The sequence below is a fragment of the Centroberyx affinis genome, unplaced genomic scaffold, assembly GCF_046629955.1.
Source record: "Centroberyx affinis isolate AG114_WGS23_722 - 3 ecotype Tasmania unplaced genomic scaffold, CSIRO-AGI_Caff_v1 ptg001765l_1, whole genome shotgun sequence".
Taxonomy (NCBI): domain Eukaryota; kingdom Metazoa; phylum Chordata; class Actinopteri; order Beryciformes; family Berycidae; genus Centroberyx; species Centroberyx affinis.
Genome location: NW_027280162.1, coordinates 20,540 through 35,244, shown reverse-complemented (window position 1 = coordinate 35,244; position 14,705 = coordinate 20,540). Strand labels below are relative to the sequence as shown.

Below are 14,705 nucleotides of genomic sequence, written 5' to 3'. Positions count from 1 at the left end.
TTTTTCATTTACAAGAAGTTAACACAATTAGAGAATGTAGAAGAATGACTGTTTTGATCATTGTTTGACCGTTATCTCTCTACCTGCAATATAGAAAGTCATGGAATTCTGGACAAAATCACATCTAATAATAAAAAATATTCTAAGATTTGGGTCTGAGAGACAAAATCTCATCTCATGTGGCCCTAATGTGAACTAAATTAGGGATCCTTGATATCAAAAAGGTTGAGAATCACTGCTCTCAGAAACGGCAATAGCAATTTAATCTAAAATGAGGAATTTTTGCACCAATGTCTTCATACTGATCTTGCCCAAAAAAGTACAACATAGCATGTAAAATTTTTAAGAACAAAATTACAATACAAAAGTTTAAAATGTAGCAAAACAGGACATCGATACACATCGAAATACAAATGCATCATTCAAAGTTGAACTTGAATGCTTGAACTAATGTTTGAGTAAAATCTAGAAAAAGCACTGCACAATAGGCTGGAACTGAAGAACTGCACAATGGGTTATAACTGAAGAACTGAAGCGATAAAGGTGAGCTAGTCTACTTTCCTCAAAGGAGAGACTGCAGGAGTCAATATGTCCATTACGGACAGACAAAATATTTACAATGAAATGACAAGCTGTACAAACGCCTACAAACAAGCACAAAACATTTATGCCATGACGAGGCCTCTCCTGGCCCCCAGCAGGTTCTCTTTCTTCTGCTTCCTGTCTTCCTTGTGCTTTGTCCTCCTTTCCTCCCTAAAATAACATTCAGAAAACATCCAGAAGAGACAGATGTTGAAGCATCATTTTAATTGTTATGGGAGACAAATAAACAAATATCAGCCAGTAGCGTTTTAATTTAACTTTATAAACCTACCTTGTCTGGACTTGGTGCTGTTTGTAATTTTTCTGATGCGAGTGAGAGATCAGAGACTTGTTTCCTGCGTTTCCTTCCTGTGTCTTTCCTGTGTTTTCTTTGGTCTCTCCAAACGGCTTCAGTTTACCTATGAAAAAGTAAAACGTTAAGTAAGGGTTCATCTGTCTGTTGATGCTATATTTCACGGAGCAGATAAATTCTCGTTGGTCTTACCTTTATGAGGCTTGTAGGTAAGGGGGCGAGACAGACTGGCCTTCAGGTCAAAGCTTGGCTTCATATTCGTTCCAGGGGTGTTGGACACACTTGTGTTGCCGTTGAAAACGAACGTTGCTTTGAAATTCAGAAGAAAACAAAAACCTTAATGAGTCTATCCAGTGGTACAGATAAGTGCAGACACCATTCTAAGGATTTAGTGTGAAGTTACCTGGTGTCTTTGTGGCAGAGAGAGTTGAGGTCTTGATGTTGTTGGGCTTTCCTCCATCATTGCTCTGCTTTTGTGGGGTGCTGGAGGTCACAAAGGGTGACATACGTGCCGGCGTCTTCACCAAGGACCTCTTCTGCTCATTATCCTGAGTGGCTTGTGAGAACCTGCACACAAACAGACATTTGGTTGTCCTGCTGTGACATTAAATAGAGCTCATGCAATTTGAATTTTTAACACGGAAATCCCTCTTGAAAGAATGCTGCCGGCAAGAATTAAGAGAGGCTCATTGGAGGGAAACATTTTTGGACCAGAGCGGCTGGTAGATCCAAAACATGGCCAGCAACCTTCACTATTTCACCAACTCGATTAAAAACTCCAAATGATGACTAGTTACTTGCCAAAGTCGCTGGTCGTGTAGACAAATTTACCAGCCACATCTAAATCCCCCTGTATTTGGCAGCTGGAGTTAACATCCCTCCCTGCAGAGGCCAGAGGAGGAAACAGCAACTCACCGAACATTGATCCTGCGAGTGGAAAGGACAGACGGTCTGAAAGGAGCATCTTCCTTCACAGCAGGTTTATTCGGGGGAGGCTTACTGGCCGAGAGAGCGGTGAGTCTGCGTTTGTCCCCAGCCGGTCTCTTATTCCCCGCAGCAGGGCTGAACATGGACGCACGGCTCCGATTTGCCTTTTGTAAGAGACAAACACACATAAGTCTTCATCACAGGAGTTTGAAATTAATTAATATACTGCAACTGTGGTGTCTGTACGATTGTGGATGTTCAGGTGCTGATACTCACAGGTTGAATTTTTCCATCAGTTTGATTTGAGATAGTTTTCTCTGAAAGCATCTAAAAATAACAAAATAATGTCCACTTAAAAGTTATGCCATTTTAAAGTCAGCCAACCAAGAATGGCCAGAAGCATTCACTGATCACCATTACATAGTTGTTTCCATTATTCTGTTACCTACCTTCAGTTCTTTAACTGAATTTCTGTAAGTGTCCATCTGCTTGGTCTTCCTCTGGACATAGGAGTCAATGGACTCCATCTTGTTAAAATGCGCCTCATGGAGTTTTTTGAAGTCTGCACAAGAGACATATTTACAAAGAACATTTAAAGAAATGGTGCAAAAAAAACAAAACAAAAACATTCCCTGTCAACAGTCTTTGAGATCTGGTTTCAGAGAAGGTAAAGAAGAGACAGAGAGAGAAACTTACTTGGAGTATTAGGCTTCAACAAAGGCTTGGTCTTCTTCAGGAGCCCTTCATGACGAGGGATTTTACCTGCTTTTGCCACTTTTGGTTCATTTCCTATTTGAAACGCGTATAAAAAAATATATTCATTTAACATAGTTATTCCTGTTAAGATCAAGGATTTAAGGGTGAACTGGCCAAGACAGCAGCAGCACATTTAGCTCTATAACGACAGCAAACATTTCATTAAAAGTAACAGACCATCTAAGAAAATGTGAGACAGGAGTGACAGAGACAGAGAGCAGGAACAAAGGCATGCTGCTAAAACAGCTAGCTAAATCAAAGCAATAAGTTTACTAAAGAAGTTGTAACCATTTCTTTAAGTCTCAAGTCTTAACGCAGGCTATTCCATGCAGAAGACACAGAGATAAGAGTATCAACAGTTCTAGCTGTGAATATCTTTTCATCACAACATGCTCCTGACCTCTATCACAAGGCGCAGGTGCTTCATCTTTGATCTCAGGTTGCTGCTCACTGTTGGCTGCCAGGGTCTCCTCAGGTGGCTCAGCTGTCCCAGACTCCCTGGTAGAAGACACCCGCCTCCTCTTGGCACCCCCAGTACCACAGAGAGCACTAGATTCAGCCTCTTCGTTATCCTTCTGAAACGGAAGAACAGTAGTTGAAGTGCCATGTGACAACCCTCCCACTCTCCTGGCTCGTCTTGCAGGAGCCTGGTGGGCAGGGTTGTCAGAGCTGATTGAGTGCACCTGGGCCCAGTGTACTCAACTTAAAAAGCCTTCAGACATCAGTGTCTCTCTCCCTCCTCACCTATGCACACCTTTTGTCCTGTTCTTTTAGTTTGTGTCGCTTGTTTTCCCCTAGGATTTAGTTAATAAATCATTGTTTTAACTTTTACTTTGGCGTATGGCTCCCTCATTGTTGCTTCCTTGAGCCGGGTTGTAACATATGGGGGCTCGTCCGGGATCCATATGTCTGTAACATATGGGGGCTCGTCCTAAGATTTTGTACTCTTCGTTTTGCACTCAGTTTGTTTTGTTTAACTTTGTCAGTCCATTTGCTAGCATGGTCAGTGAGAGGCTACGCTGCAATGGTAGTGTTTCTGGGTAGTTATACGTCAGATTATTTGGTTTTGTTTGGCTTAGTTTGTGCTATGGCTTGGCTTACTGTTGTGTTCCTCTGGTAAGTTTTTCCTGTTTCATTTGTTGCCTGGTATCATTTATATGTGCCAGTAGTCTTGTGGTGTTGGTGAGAGGAGAGCCAGTGGGGGTTGCATCCAATCTGTTTGAGCAGGGTTCACTGGCTACGAGCAGCCTCTTGTAAAGCCTTACAAACCTAGCAGTGAGTTCGAATAACATTGTGGCCGACACTTTCTCCCGCACCTGAGGTGACGACAGTGGGAGTGTCATCTCTTTTGGGTGGGAGTGTTAGTGAATTGCTCATATCTGTGTCAGGAAGCCTACTGCTGTGCAGTCTCCTCTGTTTATCCTTCAATCGTACAACCTTAACATTCACTGTTAAGGGGACGGACAACATGGTGGCAGTCCTGTTGTCCCAGCCCTGAAGCCTAATTATGTTATCCGTTTCCTGTTCTGTCTCCTGTGCTGTTCTCTTCCTCTTAAGCTGCTACCTAGGTACCGAGGTCTGCTGAGGATAGGGCAAGTAGCTGGCCACTGGCCAGGGACAGGCAGAATGGAGACATCAACTTTAAATGTATAATTTTGTAAACTTGTGTTTTGCTTGTGTTACAGGGCTTTCCGGTGGGACCCTGTTATGGAGGGGGGTGTGATGAACCCACTCTCCTGGCTTGTCTTGCAGGAGCTTGGTGGGTGGGGTCGTCAGAGCTGATTGAGCTCATTGGGCTTAAAAAGCCTTCAGACATCAGTGTCTCTCTCCCTCCTCACCTATGCACACCTTTTGTTCTGTTTTAGTTTGTTTTCCCTAGGATTTAGTTAATAAATCATTGTTTTTTGCTTTATTTTGGCGTCTGGCTCCCTCACTGTTGCTTCCTTGAGCCGGGTTGTAACATGCCCCATCCTACACACAGGGGGAATGACCTTAACAGGGTCTGTACGGGCTACTAGGGGATGCATGTATACAGACATGCATGAGCCAGCCATGATTGTTAGATGCTATTTGCTGATGCTGTCATTTGTATATTGGTGTTGAGTGTGTTTTCTTATGCTGTACCTTTGCTGCACTAAGCGGCAAGTTGGGATCACACTCGGTTCCTGCCTCAGTGTCAGAGATCTTCCTCTTGTTCTTTTTCCTTTCCCACGACGTTTGGTGACAAAAACTGTCGTGCTGGAGACTGGTTCGTCACATTTTGCATCTTCCTCTTGGACATTTTCTTGCGCACCGTTTATGTCTTCTTGGACATCAGGAGCACCTTTCTCGTTTCCCTGGAAAACATCACAACATATGCACAAATTAGCCATTGACAAAACGGCTATTGTCAAGACCAAAAGTGTACAAGACCGTGCAATGAAACAATATAATTGACCGAGTAAGTTACCTTCCCGTCCTCCTCCTGCTCTTCTTGTTGATAATGCTGCTTGATCGCCTTCAGGAGTTTATCAGTCTGTTTTATAAATGATTAACGTTAGGAAACCCTCAAGTCACAGAATTGCTTATTAGCATATAGCCGTTAGATCCTGACTGAGTTAACGTAACATACGAATACATACACATACACACAGTTGGACAAGTTAGCTAAGGTTAAGCTAGTTACCGTTTCGAATAATAGCTCTCTAAAATTAACGTTCATTTTAAATTGTGGTTTCGTTACCTTCATGTTTCCTTTAAGCCCGAGCTCTTTAGCAAGACTTCGCAGCTCTGCATATTTCATAGAGTCCAAATCCATGTTTGTGCGGTAGTTTACTCTGTTAGGTGAAAAGAAAACAGCACACACGCGTTTTTCTCATGCATACAGTGAAAGAACCACAGTGGCGCCTGACGGTTGAAAATCTTCTGATTCAAAACACAGCAGTAGAAGCAATTTGATTGGATCATTGGTGTGAGCGGAAGTACCTCGCACCCAATCGGAACTAAGCTGTATTTTCACGGCACTGCCCATTGTCAACATAGAAAATGTTCCATAGATCGGGCATTCCTCTGCGCAACTCGTTTTCCCTTGCTTCCAGTCGCTTAACTAAACGGCGATACTTGTTTTGGCGTCCCATTACTATCCAATTATTTTAGTATTGTATGTCTTCATAATGAAAATACTTCAGCAGTTCATATCTGCATTCCCAAACTGCTCCAAATGGTGGTAGTGTTGCACGCAACAGCCCGCAGAGGTAAACCAGAAGGAAGACAACACACGCTCGTAGCGATTTCAAATCACAAGCGGGACGATCAGTCGCACCAAATTTCACCAAATGGAGTATGATGGCAGCTTCTTAATGCAACGTACCGATGATAAAAAGCGGGCGATGGAGGTCGAACGTAAAAATCGGGCGACTTTCCATTGCGAGCAATGCAACGCCGTGTTGGGGGACTCACTTGGCGTGTGTGGAGAGCTCAGAAGTATGGACTGTATCTTGTGCTCAAGTAAGTTCACTTCTGGAGAGGTAATCGAAAGTTTGGAGGACCTTTCTAATGGTTATTCCTGTTCTATCCCAGTTTGATGCCCATATGAACCTATGCACTTTGAAATATGCTTTTATGTAAGCCTGCTGTCTCCAGTAGTGGAGTTGAGGCACTACCTTCAACTCCAACTCCAAATATGCAAACACCTTGACTCCTATGTTTGTGTCCTTCCAGGAGTAACCCATGATGTGCTTGTCAGTGATGAAATGGAGTCAGGACTTAAGGGGGAAATGGCTAATTGGTGAGTGAATTGCACATATTCCTGATGGTTAGAGAGGCAAGAGGGAAGTAAACAATCACTCCCCCAGCAGTTACTGTCAGTGAGCCCTTGAGACAGGCACATAGACTGTGGCTGTATAAAGCTGCTACCAGATTTGTGTGCAGATGTGCAGGGGTGTGGCTAGGAATTATGGGCCTTGTGCATAGGAAATTACTTTGGGCCCCCCTCCATTTTCCTCTCATCCCCACACTGCCATTATTCCATCTATGATAAACATCAAAGTCTACTCATCCACAACTAAAACACACGTCCACACATTCATTTACTGGTCAATTATCGGACACATCTCTAATTGAAATTCTCGGTTTTGGGTATTAATCTGATGGCGCTAAATCAGCTGTCATAACCAAACTGTCACCATGTTCAAAATCTGTATAGGGAGGACAGTTGTTTTAGTCTGCGCAGGAAAAACCTGGCCAATTTTTATTCCTGCTTGTTCCAGTTCGCCTCAGAAAACACAACAGTTGCTGCATCGTTTTATTTGTTTACATTTTTGTATAATTGCAACCAAACCCTGTTTCAGAACCAAACCAGCGTCAAATAAAAGTATAAAATATTTATAAATATACACTTGAGGACCACAAAAGTCATTTTAGTCCAGACACTTTTGGGGACTTTCGCTGTGAATAACAATGCATTCTTCTTAGTCAACTGACCTCACTACAATAACGACTGAAAGATCTACCAGTAATTCAGTATTTGTTGTTGTTGTTGTTGTTGTTTCCTTTCAGCATCTACAGTTCTCTGAGATGTTGTGGCTGCCGCTGTGTGGTGGGAACAGTCATTCACTCGGCCCCGCAGCACTTGGCCGCGCTGCGCTCCCTCTTCCTCCTCTACAAAGCAAACATCAGCTGGTAAGCCCCGCTCCATCTGCTGTCTGGATATGCTTCACTAAAGCAGTGCTGTATGAGTTGTTGTTTAATTCCAGTAGAGCATTTCTTTTTAAAGCTATGTGTATGTTACGTTAAATGAAAGAATGAAATGTACTTTTAGACATTGTGCACCTGAGAAATATTGCTGCTGTGTGGGGATTTCACTACATTTCCTTTTGTGAAATGCCAGAAGTGGAATGTATTGTTGTTGTTTGTATTGTTTTTTCAATCTATGGAATCTAAGTTAGGTTTTTTTTATATTCTTCCCTTATCTCTCTCTCCAGTTACATCCTCAACAGCAGCTCCATGGTGAAAGCCTCTACACTCACATTTGACCTGAAGCCCATAGGAGAAAGCATAAATGAGGTGAGATAACAAAATGACATCATCTGTGTGTATATATAGAGTGGTGTTCAAGTGTCTATAGTCTACTGTAAACACTTGTACTTGGTGTTTGAAGTGATTCTGAGGACCACGATTATGTTTCCACAAAGCCTAAATCAATGCACTATCAACACTGTAGTAATGTGCTGACTTGCTCCATTGCAGGTGAATTTACTTGCTATGACTTGGAAGATATGACTTGTTAAAAATGATCTAAAAATGTACGGTGAGGTTCAGTCCAGATTGATAGTGTGAAATAGTGCTTCCACCCACATCATGTTAAAGCATACACAATAGGGCTGCAACTAACGATTATTTTCATTGTCGATTATTTTCTTGATTAATCGATCAGTTGTTTGGTCTATAAAATGTCAGAAAATGGTGAAAAATGTGGATCAGTGTTTCCCAAAGCCCAAGATGACGTCCTCAAATGTCTTGTTTTGTCCACAACCCAAAGATATTCAGTTTACTGTCATAGAGGAGTAAAGAAACCAGAAAATATTCACATTTAAGAAGCTGGAATCAGAGAATTTTGACTTCTTTTTCTTAAAAAATTACTCAAACCGATTAATCGATTATCAAAATAGTTGGCAATTAATTTAATAGTTGACAACTAATCAATTAATCGTTGCAGCTCTAGTAGAATGAGCTGAAGTTGCTAGATTTCCAGCATTACAACCAACCAGTTTTAAGGAGCACAAGGGTCAATATATGCACCTAATAGTCTTCTGTCCATTGCATGTTCTTGTGTAACAGAGGAGTACTGTGTACAGAGATAAAATCCAGACAGATATGGTGGATATTATTGCCAAATAACAGATGACCTTTACTAAAAAAAACAAAAAACAAATCTGCTGATCCCGTCCCTCTCCAGGTGAGACGGCAGTTCCAAGTCCAGTTTGATCAGATGTCCCGCATCAAGAAGCGTCTGGCTGAAAGGAGCGCTGCCAGTGAAATGGACTAGCCGCCTGCACATGCTCACTGCACCGCATCCAGCAACTGGGATCTGGGACACTGTGTGTTCTCCAGTCTGTTTGTTCTTCTAGACCAGTGATTCTCAACCTTTTTCATATCAAGGACCCCTAATTTAGTCCACATTAGAGCCACAGACCCCCATTTGGTGACATGTTTTCTCCCGGACCCAAATCTGATAACATTTTTATTGTCAGATATGATTTTGTCCAGAATTCTATTTCTGTATTGTAGGTAGAGAGATAACAGTGATACTATGATCAAAACAGTCATTCTTCTACATTCTCTAATTGTGTTACCTTCTTGTAAATGAAGTAATGGTGAAGTTTAACAATTCATCAGTTTGCTGGGGACCCCCTGGAACGCCCTCAAGGACCCCTGGTGGTCCTCGGACCCCAGGTTGAGAACCACTGTTCTAGACTAGTGTACGTCTAGAGACTAGTAATGTGTTTGTATTTTGATGTTGGCTTGTTGGCTTGTATTGTGTTTGGTGTTTTGTATTAAACAGGTTTTGTTGCAGAGTTGTCGTCGTGTCACGTTGCTCTTGTTTGGTGAACCAACTGGAAGTGAATCGCACCCAAACCACAGTACAGCCTTGGTCAAGGTTCCTGCACATTTTCCATTTCAAAATATTCAATATATTCTTCAAACCTTGGCTTAAAGCAATATTCCAATTTGTTTTAACATGGGGGGGTTATTTGGCAATTGACCCCCATGAAAACCAGAATATAAATGACTCACCAAGATGAGATGCAGCTGGATGAGTTTGTAGTGTTTGAATGAGGCCATGAAAAGGCCACTTACATTTAACACGTTTGTGAACAGATTCAACAACAGATCCCGCTTTTAAGACAATAAAGCAGTAATTCTTCCATCCTCATTTTGCATTTCTATTCTTGGTTTACACTAAAATTTGTATTGAAAAATATAAGTAGATCCGGTCTCCCAAACAGGAACTATCTCTCCTAAATGGTATCCCTCCGCTATGTTCTCTTCTATCAGTAAAAATGCTATCAGGATCTGCTGTTGAATCTGTTCACGAACGTGTTAAATGTCAGTTTTCAGGTTATTTTCGTGGCCTCATTCAAATGAATGGGAAGAAAAAGTCTGAACACTCACCAAACTCATCTAGCTGCATCTTATCTTGTTAAGTAGTTTATATTCTGGTTTTCATGGCGGTCAAGTGCCAAATAACCCCCATGTTAAAACTAAGTGGAATATGGCTTTAAAGGGGAATTAAGTACAAGTGCAACATCTCTTCCTGCCTAGTCCTACTTTGGTACTTGTAGCATTGTCCTCTATCACTGAGCAGCTGAGTGTGTGTGTCGAACAGTATCTGGGCCAGGAAGTAAGTTTTGAAAGACAGGAATCTCTGCGCCTGCCCAAGAAATAGTTGATTCATTGGTATTGATCAACTTCTGCAAATACATTGTGGTTATTTCTTACTTATTGCCCCTTTAATTTCTTAACTGGATTTTAAAGAAAGTAGGCTAACAGTGGTTGGGCATTAGGACTGTAAACTAGGCCATATCTGAAGTTTATTCTTCACAACAGCACACAATGTGAATGAAAGTGAGCCTACAACTACATGAAACATGTATTCATCTGCTATTTTTATCAGAACCAGACAGCAGAGAATTTTCCAGATTTTCCATACATTTCCAGCCTCGCCAGACCCCGTGTGGGAAGGCAAGGCTGGGAGGTCTAGTCATTCATTACAAATGGAAAAAACAAACCTCAACACCCAGAACATCCAATTGGCACCATGCTGCTTTTTATTGCTGAATTTCTGATACAGATTTTTTTTTTCTTAGTTAATACAAAACCAGATAAGAGGCTCACACGTAATAAGCATGCCCAGTTCCTCCTTCTGGAGTGCATAGTTTCTACATAGTCCACCTCTTCAGTGGAAAGAGTTGATCAACAAAGTAATGTCACTAATCTTTTCTTCTTTCTAGGCTTTTGTTGTCTTTTTTTTTTTTTTCCTAGGAGAACAGAGGTTGATTGATGTTTTTCAGCTGCACTGTGGCTGTACTGCCACATTTGACACAACAGAGAGAAAGAGCAGAATCACTGAAACTATTCTCTATTCCTTTACCAGCTGACAAGCAGCAGTAATATTCCTTTGAGATGTTTTCTTTTTGTGCGGTTGGTTTATCAATGAGGTTTAGCAGTCGGCCGGTATAATCCCAACAGATAATAAAGGCCGTCCTGTTGTGTCAAACAATCATCCCATATGTGTCACCTTGTTACAGAACATCTGATATGAACATTTCAGTATCATAGTTACACTCATTCACATTACAAAGTTGGATTATTGCATGCAATACAAATCATTCGTTATTCTGCTAAATCATGCATATTTTTTAACCCATATATTCATGTCGCTAAACGGCTACTTGCTTATAAATTGTGATTATAAATCCCCACATATAGCATTACAGAGTTTTTAGAACACAGTATTCAAGACAGGGTGGTGATGATGAGGATGACGATGACAGAGAGAGAAAGTGCTTTTCAACGAGTGTCAAGTTCGTTCATTTGTCCTTTGAAGCCACACAGTTACTGATAAACTTGATTTTTTTTTGGGGAGGGGGGGAGTAACAATGCTACAAGAATGGAGACTTAATTGCATCGCGTTCAGTGCAATAAAGCATCACTACTGCACCGTTTGGTTTGGACTGTTAGTGGTGCAGAAAGGATACAAGGCCGGGGTTGATAGTCTGCAAAAATGTGAAGTATTTTGTTTTTTTTAAATTTGTCAAAGCAATGCTACGGTGCTAAAGCGGTCCTCCCCAGCTGTTAACCCAGCTTCTGCCGGAAGTAGCCCCAAACCTTCGTAAATGATACTGTATTCTAAAGCCAAATATAATACATATCCCAAAAAAGTTGACTAAAAGCTACCATAGGCATAAAAAGGGTGGAGGGGTGGGGGGGGGGATCCTTTCCACATGACATTACAGAATCCTTTCAACACTTATACCCTGGCACTAAACTCATGCATTATTGTCGGTTATTGCTTCTAAAACTCTAATCAAATACAATTTTATGGATTAAAATATAACGCTCTGAGTCCCAAAACTATGAGGTATTATGTACATTACAATGTTATGGTGAGATCTTTTGTTCTATAACTAAAACACTATGTTGGATCCCTACCAATCAGATCCAAATCTAGAATTTAAGTACTACTCTTAATATTACATTTCTCTATAGGTTTCTATCATCTGAGACTTTTTATTGGAGCTTTTTGGCCATCGCAAAACTAGGCTAATTAAATTTTGTTTTTTTCAGACAAAAATCCTAACAGCTTACAGCAGCTCTGTTAGAAAGCGTATAACTTCAGCTGAACGTATTGCGCATATAAGCCTAGTTAAAAATACTTGAATCAATACTTTATAATTGATCTTATCTTGTCAAATACTTATATTTTCATTACTCAGCTCATGCTACACCCTTGCCCCGGACTAAAAAAGAGATCTTGCATTAGTCTTAAAGAGTGTAGGACGAAGCTGTGACTAGATACATAATGTGGTTTATCTGATGGTGTAGTATACTGATCTATCACTTAGGCCCTTCGTCAAGTCTCACTGAAATGGTTTTCTGCAGTTTAGAGCTCCAACTTAGTCTAGAAATCGATTTCACTATTCTTCATGAAGCAAGCATCACTACTAGTCATGCATGGCTACTATAATGTTGGCACCACAGTCCCGCTAAATAAGCTAATGCACATGAGTCTATACATATCATAATGGAAGACATTGGTGATTTTGTTGCTTTCAAACAACTTGTCACTTGTTTATACAATATACAGTTTGGTCAACAACATGACAGTTAAGATCAAATATTGCACAAATCCCGATAAATGTGTGTGTGTGTTTTTTTGTTTTTTTTTATATGTAAATCATCTGAAATTGAACCAAAAGAGGCTTAACGAATTATACCAGGGTTACCTTCAGGTCAGGACCAATCCAAGGTGAAAATAGTTTGAATCGCTCACTGGAGCTACAGGCAAAATCTCACCGTACAGCTTCTCTGGACCAACGAAACACACCACAGTGAGTCAGGTAGAGGCAAAAATATGACGTTCAAGAACCAGCAGAAAGAAATGCATGGAGCAAATAAGACTGATTTATCGTTTTGCTGTGGAATTTTTATGGATCTAGGATCAAGATGATGGGGAAAACGGCCAAGTCTGTCTCAAAGTGCAATGTGTGAGGAAACTCCCATTCATGTCTCTTACTTGCTATTAAAACATTTTGACAAGTGAGAGTATGATGAGGGGGGAAATGACAAAATGAGAGTATGTTGAGGGGAAAAAAGACAAAATGAGAGTATGTTGAGGGGAAAAAAGACAAAATGAGAGTATGTTGAGGGGGAAAAAAAGACATAATGAGAGTATGTTGAGGGGAAAAAGACAAAACGAGAGTATGTTGAGGGGAAAAAGACAAAATGAGAGTATGTTGAGGGGAAAAAAAAGGTAAAATGAGACTATGTTGGGGAATTTTTTTAGTCATGGAGTAAGTAAGTCATGGAGGGAAAATGGCCAATTCTGTCTCTAGCTGCAATTTAAAAAAAAACACTGACAAATGAGAGCAAGATGAGGAGAAAAAAGATGAGAGCAAGATGTGGAAAATACACTCTTGTGACTTTCCTCAGAACAGGTGCATAGGAGAGGAGAGGAGAGGAGAGGAGAGGAGACCACAGTTTCAGCAAGTCAGGCTTTTGTAAAGATGGTTGAACTGAAGTAGGCTAAGAGACAGAGTGCAGGAGTTTTTTGTGTGTTTTGTAGGTTTCTAAATCTCCTATTCACCTGTCGACAACATTGCTCAGCTGTGCAAGGGACCAAACCGTTTTAACCCTCTCATCTGGGAATATGAAATTAAAACCAAATCCATCTAGAAACACTATAAAACTGCGGTGGCGCTTGACAACCATTTGGCTACTCATGCTGATCACGCTCCATTTCGTGTTATAGTTTCACGTGTATGACAATGAGGTAGTGCAAAAAAAAAAAAAAAACACAAAAAAACAACACCGTATAAGTCAAATTCAATCACAGGCCTAGATCTTTGCTACAGTATGTTGTGTCTTACTTTCCTCCCAGAAAATGGGAGCTATGAGCAATTTGTTCATAATAAAATTGCTTTGTTCCGATTATAGCAAGGTGGTGGGGTGGCAGCAGTTTTAAACAATTCATGAAACAGCAGTGACTGTGTTTACATGCAGCCTGGGACTTTACTAATGCACCAGCTTTATAAAACTCTTCCAGATCTGAGAGAAACTTCCACCAGATGATGGGAGATTTTCAGGCACACATAACCAGCACAGTTTTTCAGCTACTTTCCGGCCCAAGTCAGCTGTTGCAACCCAGTTTCAGGCTAAATGTAGACACAGTTTAGAGCATGAAGTAAGTGAAGGGGCCCAGACTGGCCCAGATCTTGCAGATGCCCTCACTGTGATGGGGAGCTGCAGACATGGCAGGATAGAAAGGGGGTGAGGGGGGTGGGGAGGGTGAGAGGTCAGTGTCCCGACAACTTCCCTGAATAGGAAGCCGTCCCCCAAAGCCCGGAGGAGCTTGTCATCATCGTGGATCTTCATGCTTTACTTCCACGGGTCTCCCATGGTCTGCCAGGCTGCTGCTACTGCCGGGTGGGGAGAGCTGGGTCCGGCCTGGGGGAGACGCATCTCTCCAGTCTGGGCATCAGCTGACTTTACAACTGCACCAAAGTAAATTAGCAGTCGAAATTAGACGGAAAGGTAACGTATGAAGCGTTTAGAGACGTCTGACATGACAGAGAAGCACTGACCTTGGCGAGCGTTTGTCCAAAATGATGGACAGATATTTCCACTGTGACTTGAGCTGCAGCTGCACTCACTGGTAAACAAAAGCCAGGGGTTTTTCTTCCACCGCGGGGACACATTTTGGATCTTCCGAAACCCGGAGAACTGGACTTTAATCCCGACCAGGACGACCAGACCGGGCGACGATACATTTAAGAGTAGGAATGTCGACGGTCCGGACCTCCTCCGAATTGCCGGAGAGGAGACGAGAAGGTCCCCTCGTCCCTTTTTCGCACACACCTCCAGTCTA

General features: G+C 41.6%; 2 protein-coding genes and 1 long non-coding RNA gene across 3 annotated transcripts; 1 reads left to right on the top strand and 2 right to left on the bottom strand.

Annotated features, from left to right (window-relative positions):
• Nucleotides 1-614: 614 nt before the first annotated feature.
• Nucleotides 615-5,431, bottom strand: nusap1 (nucleolar and spindle associated protein 1). Its single transcript, XM_071529084.1, has 13 exons — nucleotides 5,301-5,431; nucleotides 5,028-5,093; nucleotides 4,703-4,914; nucleotides 4,513-4,549; nucleotides 2,979-3,153; nucleotides 2,519-2,611; nucleotides 2,272-2,384; nucleotides 2,099-2,149; nucleotides 1,811-1,986; nucleotides 1,299-1,462; nucleotides 1,088-1,204; nucleotides 875-1,001; nucleotides 615-753 (listed from the first exon to the last, which is right to left on the bottom strand). The coding sequence occupies exons 1-13, from the start codon at nucleotides 5,373-5,375 to the stop codon at nucleotides 666-668; spliced, it is 1,494 nt and encodes a 497-aa protein (XP_071385185.1). The 5' UTR covers nucleotides 5,376-5,431; the 3' UTR covers nucleotides 615-665.
• A 391-nt stretch (nucleotides 5,432-5,822) lies between these two features.
• On the top strand, nucleotides 5,823-9,115 carry oip5 (opa interacting protein 5). Its single transcript, XM_071529112.1, has 5 exons — nucleotides 5,823-6,064; nucleotides 6,278-6,344; nucleotides 7,115-7,237; nucleotides 7,540-7,621; nucleotides 8,514-9,115. The coding sequence occupies exons 1-5, from the start codon at nucleotides 5,893-5,895 to the stop codon at nucleotides 8,601-8,603; spliced, it is 534 nt and encodes a 177-aa protein (XP_071385213.1). The 5' UTR covers nucleotides 5,823-5,892; the 3' UTR covers nucleotides 8,604-9,115.
• Nucleotides 9,116-10,363: 1,248 nt separating this feature from the next.
• LOC139652137 (uncharacterized) lies at nucleotides 10,364-14,705 on the bottom strand. The gene is made up of 2 exons (XR_011695738.1): nucleotides 14,422-14,705; nucleotides 10,364-14,331 (listed from the first exon to the last, which is right to left on the bottom strand). It is a non-coding gene; the product is annotated as an uncharacterized lncRNA (long non-coding RNA).